Genomic DNA, 15,726 nt, shown 5'->3' with positions numbered 1-15,726 from the left:
TCACATCCTCTGAAAATTACTACAGCAAAGTGGGCCAAAGGACTACTAAAGGTGAACCTTCCATCATTATCTTCTGTCTATAAAGTTTCAACTTAATCAGAATTACAAGGGGGGGCAGGGGGAGAGAAATTCTCATTTACCTGTACTTTGGACTTCCTTTCCTCTTCAGGGCTGAAACTGCTATTGGTGCTCAAGTCTGAATCATTATGAATATAGCGGAGAGTGGAATCTATGTTCTGCATGTGGGGGGAAAAAGGTCACTTATAAAATGGGACATTCAAGGATTACTCACACACACACTGAACTTAAATACCATGAAAGGTTGCCTGAGATTGTGGGTATTTTCTTCAAGATTCCAGAGATGTATTTTTGTTTTCAGTATATCCTTGCTGTAGCCCAAATTAAAATAAAATTCTTAATGGACAACTTTTATTTATTTAGATTCAAAATAATAAAGATGCTTCACCAGGCTTGAGGGGATATAATTAAATCATATTCTGTTCTATACAGATTCTTACACCATGCCCACCACCGTATTATCTGAGTGCCTTCCATTAATGCAATAAGCAATAACTCCTGTCACGTGTTGTTTTCTCAAGAAAGGGGAAGGAACTCAAACCAAAATAGGGAAAGAACAAGATAAAGAATATTTACACAAGTTAGATGAATTCAAGTAAGCAGGACCTGATGAAATTCATCCTAGAGTACTTGAGCAACTCAGAACCACTAATAGTTATCTTTGAGAACTCATGGAGGATGGGTACGGTCCCAGAGGACTGGAGAAGGGCAAACATAGTAACTATCTTTAAAAGGGGGTACAAAGAGGACCCGGGGAAGTATAGACCCGTCATCCTGATACCTGGAAAGACACTGGAAAAAACTATTAAACAATTTGTAAGCACCTAGACGATAATACAGTTATAAGGAATCGCCACATGGATCTGTCAAGAACAAATCATGTCAAACTAATCTAACTTCCTCCTTTGACAAGGTTACTGACCGAGTGGTTGTGACACATCTTGACTTTAGGAAGGCTTTTGACACAGTCCCACATGACATTTTCATAAGCAAACTATGGAAATGTGGTATTTGATTAAATTAGTGTAAGGTGGGTGATAGACAGAGACCCCTTGGCAAAGGGTCCCTTGCTCTTTGCAAACATCGCTCACCTCAGACCTGACAAACTCACTACACCAAATATGTCCTATAGGATATTTATCCATAAAGAGTAACATTTAAGGATCTACAAAAAGCTTGTAACTTGTCAAGATTCATAATCATTGAGAGATGTATATATTTATATTGAAAGTATGGTTTATGGACTTGGAGTAGAAATTAGTCACCAGGAGATAATGTGTCTTAGTGATAGCCCATTCAGACAAGGGGTGGTGTCAACCCCAGCCTGTCTGGCCGCTGATGCAATGCAAGGCTCATTAGGGGTTAGGACAGAGGAACTCTCCTCCTGTCCCAGCTCCACCCATCACTCCCCCTGGGAAGAAGCAGGCAAGCCTTCTTAACTTGCCTACTGGCTCCTGATTGGTTAGTGTTCCCTTCTGACCGTTTACACCATTGGAGGATTAAGTCTTCTTGGTACATAATTCTGAGTGGATTTTCCCTAGGCAGGGTGTATCAGGGCACCAATACCTCAGGCAAGGGGCAGAAAACGCCTGATAGATCCCCTCTTATTTTGACAGAGGTGCCATTCTTACCTAGGCACTTTTCAAAACATAACTTCACTTTAAAAAGGTAAGAACTTCAATATAAGAGAGCTTGCAGGGTACGTCAATATCTAGGTCATGGTGATATCGCTAAGATTTTGGAATGAGGGCAATCTGCACATCTTCCATCAGACAATCCAAATTTAAAAAAAAAATGAAACAAAAAAAACAAACAAAAAAACCCCAGATTTTATACATATCCCAATGTATGTAAGGAGCTTCTTATCAACACAGTGAGCAATTCTATCAACTGTAGCAGGTTAATGGCAGCAGAATATAATCTGAAAACGATTTGCATTGCCAACTGGCAAGCAACAATCCATGAGAGTTGCATCAAGATTTTATTCTTCTTCTATAGCACTGGAGTTTCAAAGACCATCACACTTGTGCCTCCAAGTGGAGTGGAGTAGTCACAACATTTCTGCCACAACACATAGTGAAGAACAGAACACCAGTACTAAATGCTGTTGTTTGATTGGATGGGGAAAAAATGGGAAGAAGATCCACAAGTAAAAACTCAAAATGATATTGAGTGGTAGTACCCGCCCTCATTCTCCAGAGTCCAGATATTCCAGAGGCCCACTGCAACACGGCCTCAAGTCCTGATTGTCTCCTGGTCAGAAAAGCGTGTTGCCTGTTGCAGTAAAATGTTTCCACCATAAACAAAATGCATCTCTCTCTCCAAACAGAAAAAAGAACAGTTAACTTATTTTAAGAAGGGCATTGTTTCCAGTAAGACTATTTCACTGCGGCAAACTATAGTAACACAGTCTGTTGAAAGTGACCATTAGTCAGGACTGAGGTTTAACTTCAAGTCCTCAAATGATTCAGATGTACAAATACAGAACGTTGTGAGGATAAACTTTACTTTATGCAACAGGCAGAGCTGCAAAATTAGCAAACAAAACTTGGCATCATTTCAGCCTGAAGTGGGAACAGTTTAGCTATGATTGCTGCAAGAGTGCAAAATACAGCTCTCTCTCTGACTGTAGCCCTGTATTTCTGAATCAAACTGTTTGTATGCCAAACACAGCCACGTCTCTTACCTCAACAGCGTCGCTAATTAAAGGCACAGGATCATCTTGAATTAGTTTATAATTTAGTTGGTCTTTGATGCTCAGTTCATTTTGAGAGTCCATTCCCCTGCCAACACCTGCCATTTTCTCTTCCTGAGGATCCAAACTGGAGGCTCGAAGTGCAGCAGATAACACCTCCACTTGTGCTGTATGCAAAGTGAAATACATTAATGGAAGTGGAAAGAACTGTTACACAGCAACAAAATTGCTGATGGCAACTACCTTTGAAAAATAATTTTTAATTTATGGAATAGCCAAAGAGAGAAGCTGAAAGTTTCCTACTCAATTATCAATGGTTAGTAAATCCTGCAACAGAGGAAACCAGCGAGGATAGGAGGTGATGTAGTTTCACGTTGGCTGCCATTGCCTCAGAAGGCTAAAACAGCACTGGAGCTAAGGGAGTATCTTGTCTATGAGGCAGGAAACTCAAGAGAGAGAAGCTGCTGAGGCAACAGTATCTTTAAAGAAGTATCTTTTACAAAAATGTGACAAACTACTTATGCTGAGGCTCGGTAAATAAACAGATGTGCACAATCTGTAACAGGCAGAACATACACAACAGCTTACTGGCAATTATAGTTAAAAGAATACGGCAAGTAAAGGGTGGGAATAGGTTTGACTCTAGTTTTTAACTGTATTGATTGATTTAAAAAGTTGTACTTTTAAATTTATGAGATTGGGGGCAAGTATTTTTAGGGACTAAATGAATGAGTTGCAAAAGTGCAATTAGCTGTATCCCTGTAAATCTAAGTGGAGAGCAGGATTGCTAAATCTTCCAAATGAGAATAGAAGGGTAGGTCTGGGGCCCTGGAAAATACATATTCAGATGCTCCCACGCCGCAAATTGCTAGAAGGTTGACTGGTCCCATTATGCTGAACTAATTCTGAACAAAACAACTCTTCTGGAAATGCAGACGCAGCATAACAGAGAGTAGGTTATTCAGTGACAATTGTAAGTCTCAGTCAGGACTTAGAAAATTTTGATCAAACCCTGAAAACAGATAAAAATGAAATCTGAGATTTCACTCCACCTGGTCCTTCTTGCCACTCTTTTCCCCGCCACAAATTAATTAATTCTGGCTTGCTCTCTCTCATACCTCCTCAATCTTGTTAATGAATTCCGGGCTCTCCTCCTCCAAATGAAGGGAATTACAACTCCTACTCCAAAGAAACTACTGGGCCCTCTATTTCTTTGCACAGCCATTCTAGGACTGCAGGGCTCCAGGGCACACAGGAGCTGCTTGGCCTCCCAGCAACCCTTCTCCGTAAAATCCACTTGGCTCCTCATTCCCCATCTCTTGAAGTGAAGCCACTACTATTTGGTGCTTCCCTGCTTCTCTCCTTTCCTTCCTCAAAGAGCAGCAGCACCTGCCATTCTGCTCTCTGCTTATCAAGTTCCCTTCCTGGAAAAGAGCAAGTGGCTCAGGGATTGCTCTACTTTGTCTTCCACATCCACGTCTCCACTCCTGTCAAAGCAGCAGTGATTGGGCTGCTCTCTTCCTCTCCTCTTTCCTCCCTTCCCGGGAAGGATCAAGTGGCTCTCTGATCCAAATAAGCCCACTTGTTTGAGCTAAAACTCTACTCGCCCTTTTTTCAAGGCCTATCCAATACTGTGTACATATTCTGAAATTAAACAACTGAATCTGTTTTTATCATCCGCCTCACTCTACCTCCCATCTTGGAATTTTAATTGTCTCATTTATCCTTGCACCTAAATTTATGCACCTAAGGCCACCAGAATTTATCAAAAACCAGATTAATTTGTATGGCACACCTAAATTTTTTTTTTTTTTTTTTAAACACACAATTATGACTGACTTTTACATAAAGCAGAATTACAACTCAGCACAATATTAAACACTGAACACACAGCTAGACAACTGAGACACACACAATGGTGTGGGACAGGTAAGGAACATCACATGTGAAGGCCAAACATGAACTGCTGTCTTATATCTCTGGGGGTAAGAACAGCAGGAGCAAATGAGTAAGGATTTGGAGCCTGGTCGGTTCTGTAACTGGCAAGCATTTAATAAAATACCTGAAAGAAAAAAGAGTTACAGTAGGATTGTAATAATCCATACTGACAGGGAAGCCCACTACAAATTACTAAGTAAACAAAAAAGTACTAATACTGTACCATGAAATGCATCAGGTTCATTAGAAAGTATAATTTGGTTTTAATTAATACCATATTTCATATAACATTATAAAGATCTCTACAGCAAACTTTGTAAAATTAATGAGACCTTGATAATTAGAGACCTCACAGTAGTATTCACTTGTTTCTTCTTTACTGAGAAGTGAGGGAAAGACCCCAATTTTTTTTGAATGCACAAACAATAGATATATGGATAAACAAAATGAATGAGTGAGTTTCTACTATAAATTAAAAAATGAAAGCGATGACTAGCTCTTACCAGACTATTCAGGCATGAAATGTTATTCCAGATTTTCAGGAGAGTTAGTTAGTTAGTTCTTGTGAGGCAAAACAACTGGAAAAATAATTCAACTGAACTTTATCCCGATGCACGTTTAGAAGAACTTACCTTTCCTCTCTTCCCCCCAAACCAGAACCAACATCAAAATATACGCCTTTCATTTTCAGTTAAAATTAAAGAAAGATTGAGGGTCTTTTTCTAAATAGACGATGTATATAGATGCACGACACTTCAAATGTGTACGTGTTTATAGAAAAATACATAACTCAGGAGAAAAAAATTCTTCTACATGGCACATTTTCCCTCTATTTTCTGCAGTTTCTCTTTTCTGCTTCCCTTGTTTTCATTCTTTTGCTTTCTGTTTCTTTCCTTAGTGTTCACTCATTATTAGCAGACAAAAAAATGCTCCTGTGATTGTTTTAAGTGCTATAATGGTGCAGGTACTGTATTAAAAAATAAAATCTATCCTGAAACACCCACTAGGAATATCAAATTCCTTTGAGGCTGCTCTAATGATAGAACACAAGAGTTTTTTTTCCCCCAACTTTAACTAACTGATATTTATTATAGGTGGATCTGGTAGAGAGACAGATACTTAAAGCTGACAGATATTTTCCATTATAAGTCCCTATATTCTGTTACTTGGGGTTTTGCCAAACTATTCATTGGGGGCTGAAATTTTCCATGCCAGGTATCTGCCTCAGACTGAAGTTTTTGGGTAAGTTTCAGCTAAAATGATTCAGCCATTTTTGAGAATGAAATTATGGGAAAATGCTCTTTTGCCCATATTAAAAAAAATTCTTACAACTATTTTGTTGAGAAAATCTAGCTCCTCCATGCTTTAGAGCAGGGACTTGTAATTTGGCACGGTGACTGGTTTGGTGATAGGTATATGCCTTTTGCTGTCCCCACGAAAATTTCCCCAAATTTAGCCAAGTTCTGCCTCGGAAAAACTGCAGTTTGCACATGCTCAATAGAGGCTTGTTTGGCAGCTAAATTCTCTGAAGCTTCTGTTTGCACTGAGGACGCTCATGGCTGCCGGGATTGAGCAGGACTTCCTTTACGATTGCTCTTTCCGGCTGCTGCAGCACCAGGCAGAGGAATTGAGAGCAGGAGATTCTCTCTCCTGTACTACTGATGCTGGCACCCAAGTGTACTGAGGAGGAGGAAGCAGTCACACTGGAATGCAAAGGGGTGAGGAAGGGCGGAGGGATGGGGGGGGAGTGTTGCAGGACCCAGAGGATGGGGAGGACCAGAACAGGGGGGAGACAAGAGCCGATTGAGAGGGAGTTAGGAGAAACACAGATGCAGAGGGGGACAGTGACAAGCTCAGGGCACAGGAAAGAATGGTCTGTAACCTCTAGACAACATTCCCCTATAGAAACTGGAATTGAAATCAGGTGTCCTGCATCTCTACATTCCTCTGCTGTTAGTGAATAGCTGTGAAACCTACTGGCAAAGTGAGTTTCTCATCCCCCTCTACTGGCTGGTCCAATAGAGGATACAGTCTACTACTGCCAGCTACTCTGTGAGGTAGAGTGCTCAAGGTCCATACTGTAGTCCAAAGGTCTGAACCCTGCTGATACTCAAGTTGTGCGTCAATATGGTTCCATGTGTTAGAATTTCTCTGGTCCCCTGGCTCATTTGTTGCAGAAGTTGGAAGGTGTTTGATATAGCAGGAGACTGCAGGTCACGATTAAAGAAACTGAATTCTACCTTGGAGTACTGAATTCTATCCCTGTCTCTGGTACAGAGTTCTTGTGCGATGCTGGGCAAGTCACTTAAACCTCACTTTTCATAGATGGCCACTAAAATAGCATCTTCCTAGTTTTCTGGGTGCCCAATGTGAAAAACCCCATTTGCAGATGTGCTGAGCACTCGACTGAAATTGGCTGGAGCTGTGCTCTGAACATAGAAAATGCTTTAAAATGCTAAATACTCTGGAAAATCAGGTGCTAGGTGTCAAATTGGGCACCTGAAATTAGTGGACACTTTTGATAATTTTGGCCTTAATCTCTCTGTGTCTCAATTCCCCAGTTATAAAATGGGGAAAGTAATATTACCCACTCTCACACGCGTCACAAATAAAACAAAATTCATTTGTTTTATTTGTAAAACACTCTTTTATGATAGTGAAAGCGACCATAAAATTAATAATTTTGTATTCAGTGCAGGATTTAGATGGCGTGCATTTAATAAGCTCTAAGGCCATACATTTAATGAGGGGAATAAAAAGAAATATTGAGTAACTACCCATCCCCTGAATGAGGCAGGGGACCTGTATGGGGGAAAAAAAAAAAAAAAAGTATGTGATCACATAATTAAGACTGTATCAGAATACATATGAACAAGGGGGTCAAATTGTTATTGCACAGCACCCTAGTTCAGGCATTTCCTAACTTTGGAGTATTTGATTTTGCATCTTTAGATTTTTTTTCCATGTAGTTTTCTTGAATACACACACACGCGCACACACACTATATTATATATATATACATACACACATATATACATACACACATATATACATACACACATACATACATACACACATACATACATACACACATACATACATACATACACACACATCCCAGTAAACTGCACCCGTGAGCTTCTTTATATTGAAACCATCCTAAAGTGCAGCTCTGGAATAAGACCAGCCAACATCAAAGCACAGATTCAGAAACAATCTTGTAATACAGAGCACCTCTGAGTATACAAATGCGTTAGCTATGTAGAGCCTCATGGAACAGTTTAATATACATTTTGTAGCCGTGTAGAACAAGTCTCTAGAGTCAAACCTAAACAGCACTGGTTAATGTGCTTATTAAGAGATAAGTTTAAATAATGTGCTTCTCACCAGTAACTGAACTAGTACATTTTTTCTAGAACCCACTCGTCTTACAGAGCAATGGGCTAGAATCTTCTTAAAGCAGAACATTTTCATCTGCTGATTTTACGGTAGATTAAACAGGAACAGGCCAAGTCTAATTAAAGTTAGGCTATCAGTGTGTATCCTGTATAATTAGTGATAGGAGAAACACCAAAGTTTCAGGAAAGCATCCAAGCGTTGCTGCTTATTCTGACAGGAGTTTCCCATCCCTCTTTTCTTCTCTCCTTTTTTGAGTGTGCACCCTTCTAGCCCACAGGAGTCTTGAAATCAAGAATACTCCAATCTCCATGGCCACTTTCCTAGCCACAGTGCTGGATTTGCTGCTGCCCTTTTTGAATTTGGCATGCTTTAAGACTTCTCCAGTGCTGATATCCCGACAAACCTGTGATGCCACATAAAGGGCAGCCGATTATTAAAAAGAAGGTAGGGGAGAGAACATTAATTACACTTCAATCTCACAAGATTTATGTGCATCTAGGAGTTGGACAGGATTTGGGTCACTTCTAACCTTGTCCCGACCATAATCCTGGCGCACATCAGCAGGCAATGAAAGTTGCTATAGAAGAGCTTCTGAAAACATGGATACCCTAAGGCTATTTCCTTAAAAAATAAACTTGATTGTTCAGAAGGTGAAAACATTCTTACATTCAGGCCTTGATTTTTCAAAAGGGCCTCAATCTGGCTTCCTATTTTGCACACACAGTAACTGCATATGCAACACTGCGCACGATGATTCACAGCACTCAGGTGATTGTCTGCCTGATTATACTGACAAATCAAGTAGTTAGACGTCAAAGTACTAAGAATTACAGCACTCGCAATTAACAATGGGAGCAAAACTGCATCTGTAAAATCAGAGGCTGCTTCTCAAAAATAAGAACGTTTTGGTTTGTCATCCTTTCTCCACAGTTAAATTAAAACAGCTAGAACAAATTTGGTTAAACTCCAAAAGCATTAATTCTTTTGATTTTTTTTTTTAAAGTTTCATTCAAAAGGTTAAAAATTAAAACCTCCACAAAACACTAATTATTACAGAAAAACATTTCCAGACACTAAATATACATAAATATCTTCACTATACCTTTAACATCTGGATCATCAATATGAGGCTCCAGATTTTCTATCATTTCTTCCAGCTCCTTTCTTGTGGCCATAGTAATGTTTGAAGAAACTGGCACAGTCATGTGTTTCGTTCCTTCCTGAATTTCTGGGTCGGGCATTATCTGATCAGTTTGCTGAAGCTCTAAATCAATATCTATTTCAGGAAGCGGAGTCCTCCAAAAATGGAAAGAGTTGTACAATTCCTGTTCTGAGAGGGAGTTTTCCTGGGACCTCAACCCAGATTCCTGCAGTGTTGCTATACGACAGAAGCTAGAATTTTGCTCATTCTCATCAGCTCTTTCCCCACAAGATCCTGAAGACAAAGTGCAACGTAAGAATGTCTCAGTCTGGTCATCAGTTTCACTCTGAGAATTACTTGGCACAGGGTTATGGTCTTCCATGGTGTTTTCAAGTTTTATTGTAAAATCACTAAAATCAGCATCTGAAGGTGGCTTCTCTGTCCTGCTATGTACATCCTCTGTTGTGACATCTTCTGTATCCCTGATCTTCTCACTGTTGGTTGTCAAAGAAAATAGGCATGAGTTTTAAAAAAACCCAACATACTGGTTATAATTTAGACACTTATGCAAGTTTCACAGTCGTGTTCTTATTTTAGTATTTATAGAATTAGTTTTATATATATAATATATAAAGATATAGATAGCTGACCTAAGTGAAGTACCCTGAATAACTGAACAACAACTTAGCTAAAGAGGCCAATTTTTGGCAAAACTGGTGTCTTCACTACCCATATGTGTAACCAAATTAAAAGAAAAATTAAAGTCTCCTAAGCAGCAATATCTATATGCAGAAGAAAAATGAAAACTACAAAACCAAGAAAATCCATACCTATCTTCCTCTGCAGATCTATGATCCTCTGTGTTCTTACTTTCTTCTTCTTTAAAAAAATGACCACTGCTGGATGGGTTAGCAAAAGTTGATATGAAAGGCCCCAGGGACTGAAAGGCAGCTTGGCGGACCTAGAAAAATGGGTTCCAGAGAAAATAATTTGAATACAGCTGTTGTATAAATACACCACCAGCTGTTAGGAATGGGAAGAGTTGTAAGGGCACTGGGGAAAGTGACAGGAGAGACTTGCATCTGGTAACAGTGCCAACTAGCTGGATATGGGAAAGTGCCAGGCAAAGAGCCTTGAGCAGGGAAAGATTGGGGTGAGACGTGAAATACAGGAGGAGGACAAAGTGGTCAATTCACAGATCATTGTACACATCTTCACATTGACTGCAGTTGACAGCATGCTTCACCCTCCCACACTATTTCAATGTTTAAAGTGAGTAAGTCTGAATGCCAACCAAGTGGAGGATCCAAGTGACTGGAAAGGAAAGTGTGGGCCCCTTACTGAATGAGGGAGGCAACCTAGTGACCGAGGATGTGGAAAAAGCTAATGTACTCAATGATTTTTTTGCCTCTCTCTTCACGAACAAGGTCAGCTCCCAGACTGCTGCACTGGGCAGCACAGTATGGGGAGAAGGTGACCAGCCCTCTGTGGAGAAAGAAGTGGTTTGGGACTATTTAGAAAGACTGGATGTGCACAAGTCCATAGGGCTGGATGCGCTTCACCTGAGGGTGCTAAAGGAGTTGGCGGATGAGATTGCAGAGCCATTAGCCATTATTTTTGAAAACTCATGGCGATCGGGGGAGGTCCTGGATGACTGGAAAAAGGCTAATGTAGTGTCCATCTTTAAAAAAGGGAAGGAGGAGGATCCAGGGAACTACAGGCCAGTCAGCCTCACCTCAGTCCCTGGAAAAATCATGGAGCAGGTCCTCAAGGAATCAATTGTGAAACACTTAGAGGAGAGGAAAGTGATCAGGAACAGTCAGCATGGATTCACCAAGGGGAAGTCGTGCCTGGCTAACCTAATTGCCTTCTATGATGAGATAACTGGCTCTGTGGATGAGGGGAAAGCAGTGGATGTGTTATTCCTTGACTTTAGCAAAGCTTTTGATACGGTCTCCCACAGTATTCTTGCCACCAAGTTAAAGAAGTATACTGCCACCATCCAGTATATGGGCTGGATGAATGGACTAAGCTGGATAGAAAGCTGGCTAGATCGTTGGGCTCAACGGGTAGTGATCAATGGCTCCGTGTCTAGTTGGCAGCCGGTTTCGAGTGGAGTGCCCCAGGGGTCGGTCCTGGGGCCGATTTTGTTTAATGTCTTTATTAATGATCTGGAGGATGGTGTGGACTGCATTCTCAGCAAGTTTGCAGATGACACTAAACTGGGAGGCGTGGTAGATACACTAGAGGGTAGAGATCGGATACAGAGGGACCTAGACAAATTAGAGGATTGGGCCAAAAAAACCTGATGAGGTTCAACAAGGACAAGCGCAGAGTCCTGCACTTAGGACGGAAGAATCCCATGTACTGCTACAGACTAGGGACGGAATGGCTAGGTAGCAGTTCTGCAGAAAAGGACCTAGGGGTCACAGTGGACGAAAAGCTGGATATGAGTCAATAAGTGTGCTCTTGTTGCCAAGAAGGCTAACGGCATTTTGGGCTGTATAAGTAGGGGCATTGCCAGCAGATCGAGGAATGTGATCGTTCCCCTTTATTCGACATTGGTGAGGTCTCATCTGGAGTACTGTGTCCAGTTTTGGGCCCCACACAAAAAGAAGGATGTGGAAAAATTGGAGAGAGTCCAGCGGAGGGCAACAAAAATGATTAGGGGTCTGGAGCACATGACTTATGACGAGAGGCTGAGGGAACTGGGATTGTTTAGTCTCCAGAAGAGAAGAATGAGGGGGGATTTGATAGCTACTTTCAACTATCTGAGGAGGGGTTCCAAAGAGGATGGAGCTCGGCTGTTCTCAGTGGTGGCAAATGACAGAACAAGGAGCAATGGTCTCAAGTTGCAGTGGGGGAAGTCTAGGCTGCATATTAGGAAACACTGGAATGGGTTACCTAGGGAGGTGGTGGAATCTCCTTCCTTAGCGGTTTTTAAGGCCCGGCTTGACAAAGCCCTGGCTGGGATGATTTAGTTGGGAATTGGTCCTGCTTTGAGCAGGGGGTTGGACTAGATGACCTCCTGAGGTCCCTTCCAACCCTGATATTCTATGATTCTATGAAAGGAGAAATGATGGTTTAGTGGAAACATCATATTTTACATTGTCAGGAATTTATGTTGATTCAATAAGAACCACAGGCTTGAATTCTATTTACTTCTGGTGAGCCTCTCTCACCCCCCTTTCTATTACTTCTTTGATTGTACCTGATTATGGCTCACATGCCTTCTCAGAGCCAAAAAACTGGTGATCCAGGACATTAAAGCTTCCTTTTGGCTCTGAGAAGGAGCCCCTGTTGACAACCCTAACACAGATTTGAAGGATGGATTTTCAAGACTAGGGAGGTGGGGGTGAGGGGAGATGTGAAGCATGGAGAAAAAAATCTCAATAAATTCAATTTAATTACATCTGCAATTTTCTGATATTACTGGTGATAAGCAGACTTTTGGCAACACTGAATAGCAGGAAAGCCTGCAGCTCCACATACCTTTTCTCAATGGAAGGGTCCACTACATTTTAGTGGGATAATGTAGAACAGCCTTCCTCCAGTCAGCAAAACCACCATTATACACAATTACTTGACACAATCATGCACATGAATAAGCTATTTATCTCTAAAATATTAATATCAAAGAAAAAGCGAACCGAAAAATAGGTATTTGATAAATAAAACAAAACTCTTACCCATCGTGAAGGGTCACTGATCAGACTGATAAAAAGCGTTGACAGTTTTGTCCGCCGGACCTCCTGGGATGTTGCGCATGAAACTGCCATGAAGCATTCAGCACAAGCCTTCCGAACGCCCCAAACATTATCAGAACAGAGCTGAAAAAACCTTGGTAACTATATAAAACACAGTAAATAAACTTTTATGCAAGCTTCTGTAGGGGTTACTGGTTGCAATTTATGCTCCTTTCCCTCACTACTTTCCTTTTTAAGATTCTTTGTCCTGCTGCTCGCAACAGGATCTGTTTATATAGGTTTTGCAAAGCAAAATGGCATGCCATTTCTACTATCCTCTTAATTAGATCCCCTCAAATTACATCTGAAGGATGGGCATCAAAGTGTGTGCACCTGGATGCAAAATTCCTTTTTTGACAGCAAAGTTTTTTCTTTAATTCTCTCTTACCACTGTCTCTCTCCAACATCCAAGTAACTGCCTGACCATAAACTACAAAAAGCATTTCAAAAGACAAACTCTTCTCTATGTAATTCCTTTTGAAAGAGGTAATATTAAAGGGACACAATCACATTTGTGTCTGACAACTTTACCTACTACTGTCAGAAAACATTTAAGATTGCTATAGCCATTGTAAAGAGAAGACTCCCAGCTAAAAGCAAATGATGAGCTTCTTCAGAAAATGAAGAATCTCTACTTTCTAATGATATAAAACTCCCATTGCTAGCTCTTATAGGTTGTAAACATCAGACTTTAAACCTGTCACTGCCTATAAACAGAACACTGCCCATCCTGGTCCTTCGGTGAAAAATTCCACATTTGGTGCAAAGAAAGGAGAGGTTACTCACCTCATTCAGTAACCAAATCAATCTTTGAGATGTGTCCCCCTATGGATGCTCCACTTCAGCTGCACATTTGCCTTTGATCAGAGATTTTCAGTAGTACTGCCCGTTCGGCCTGCAAATACACTCCAGACACCCTCATACCCTATACTAAGGATATATGGAGCTGCATGAGCAAACCACTCTCAGTTCCTTCTCTACCATAAAGTCCCGCGAAACAAAACTCTGAAGTAGAGGTGAAGGAGGGTGGGTAGTGGAGCATAGTTAGAGAGACACCTCTCAAAGAACTCCGGTTATTGCACAATGTAAGTAATGACTTCTTTTTCAAGTAGTGTCCCTATCGGTACTCCACTTTAGGTATCCCAGAGTATCCCTTGGAGGAGGAGGGAGCTTTGGAGCTGGATCCAACAATAAAGAAAGGACTATTGTGCCAACAGCAGCTTCTGATCGAGAGGCATATATTAGGATATTGTGTTTGGGAAAAGTGTTCACTGATACCCAGGTTGCCATTTGGAAATTTCAGCCCTTGATACATTTTTAATAGTGGTAGTTTGGGATCTTGTAGAATGAGCTTTTATTCTCAAAGGGGGCTAAACATTAGCAGCCTGGTAACAAACAAGAACACAACTGGAAACCCACTTTGAAAATCTTTGGGTGGAGATTGTGGATCCCCTAGATCTGTCTGCAACTGAAAGAGTCTTGGAGACATTCTAAATGGTCTAATCTGTCCAAATAGAAGGCTAACTCCCTTCTAACATCCAAGGTATGCAAGGCAGCTTCCTCACTAGTCTGATGTGGCTTTGGGACAAAACACAGGAAGATCAAGAACTTAGTTAATGTGGAAATTGGGGGATATTTTAGAATGTGGGCGTAATGGTACCTTATCCTTGAAGAAAACAGTAAGAGTGGTGGGATGGAGAGGGATCAACCATCATTGCACTTAATTTCCTGACTCTGAAAGCAAAAGTGATGGCCACTAATATGCCATTTTCATAGAGAAGTTCAGCAAAAAACACAGTGAGTGGCTCAAAAGGAAGTTTCATAAGACAATTAAGGATCAAGTTCAAATCCCATACGGACACAGGCTATCTAATTTGGGGAAAAAGTTTAAGCAATCCCCTGATGAATCTTGCTATTGTGGGATAAGCAAAGACTGAGAACCCCTGGGGACTAAAAGGCTACAAAAGCTGACAAATAAACTCTAATAGAATTCATTAGAAAAACCCAACTTCTTTAAATCCAATCAGTAATCAAGAACAGTGGAAAGAGAAGAATGAAGAGATGAAGAGTTGCTGGATACACCCATGGTGAGTATCTCTAGTAGAGATCTTTCTGCTGTTTAATAGGACCTGTTCTACCTGTCAAACAGAAAATCTCTATCTCTGAGAATCGAGCGTTGAGTCAGAGGATGGCCAGGTTGGGATGGAGAGTCCAACCAGCATTTTGAGACAGCAGATGGGAAATGGTTGGAAGTTGCAATGCTGGACTGGAGGCGAAGTAAATCAGGTAAGTGTGCCAGACCTGCCTCAGCCAAGCTGGTGAAATTAGAATGACGCCGTTTTTTTTTCTTGTTTGATCTTGTTCAACACCCTCAGAATCAATGATGTCAGAAGATATAGAGAAGATCTCTCCTGCAAGGAATGAGAAAGATGTCCCCAAGGATTGATAACCCAGTCCTCTCAAGCACAATTTTCTTGCACTTTCTGTTGGCAGGCGTTGCAAAGAGGTCCACTTTCGGAAACCTGGAAAAAAACTGTTTGAGGATCCAAGAGTCCAGTTCCCACTTGTAATCTTGGAAGAAATGCCTGCTCAGATCATCGGCCATGATGTTTTGCAATGCTTGGAAGATAAGAGGCTGAAATGAGGGTGACTGGCTATAAACCAGCTCCACAGCTTTATTGCTTCAGCACAATCGTCCCTCACTGACAATTTATGTAGAATGTACAGAT

At 41.0% G+C, this 15,726-nt stretch overlaps 1 protein-coding gene across 6 annotated transcripts in view; it reads right to left on the bottom strand.

Annotated features, from left to right (window-relative positions):
• Positions 1-15,726, bottom strand: part of PPP4R1 (protein phosphatase 4 regulatory subunit 1) — a 100,386-nt gene that overhangs the window by 10,928 nt on the left and 73,732 nt on the right. For all 6 annotated transcript variants that reach the window (XM_034762605.1, XM_034762607.1, XM_034762611.1 and 3 more), the window contains 5 exons: positions 12,941-13,099; positions 10,082-10,212; positions 9,213-9,745; positions 2,765-2,940; positions 141-236 (listed from right to left, as the gene is read on the bottom strand). In XM_034762605.1, coding sequence (XP_034618496.1) covers positions 141-236; positions 2,765-2,940; positions 9,213-9,745; positions 10,082-10,212; positions 12,941-13,099 — 1,095 coding nt within the window. The remainder of the gene's footprint in view (positions 1-140; positions 237-2,764; positions 2,941-9,212; positions 9,746-10,081; positions 10,213-12,940; positions 13,100-15,726) is intronic.

This window comes from Trachemys scripta, chromosome 2 (genome assembly GCF_013100865.1).
Source record: "Trachemys scripta elegans isolate TJP31775 chromosome 2, CAS_Tse_1.0, whole genome shotgun sequence".
NCBI classification, from domain to species: domain Eukaryota; kingdom Metazoa; phylum Chordata; order Testudines; family Emydidae; genus Trachemys; species Trachemys scripta.
Note: the sequence above shows the minus strand (reverse complement) of the source record. Positions and strands in the feature narration are given on the sequence as shown.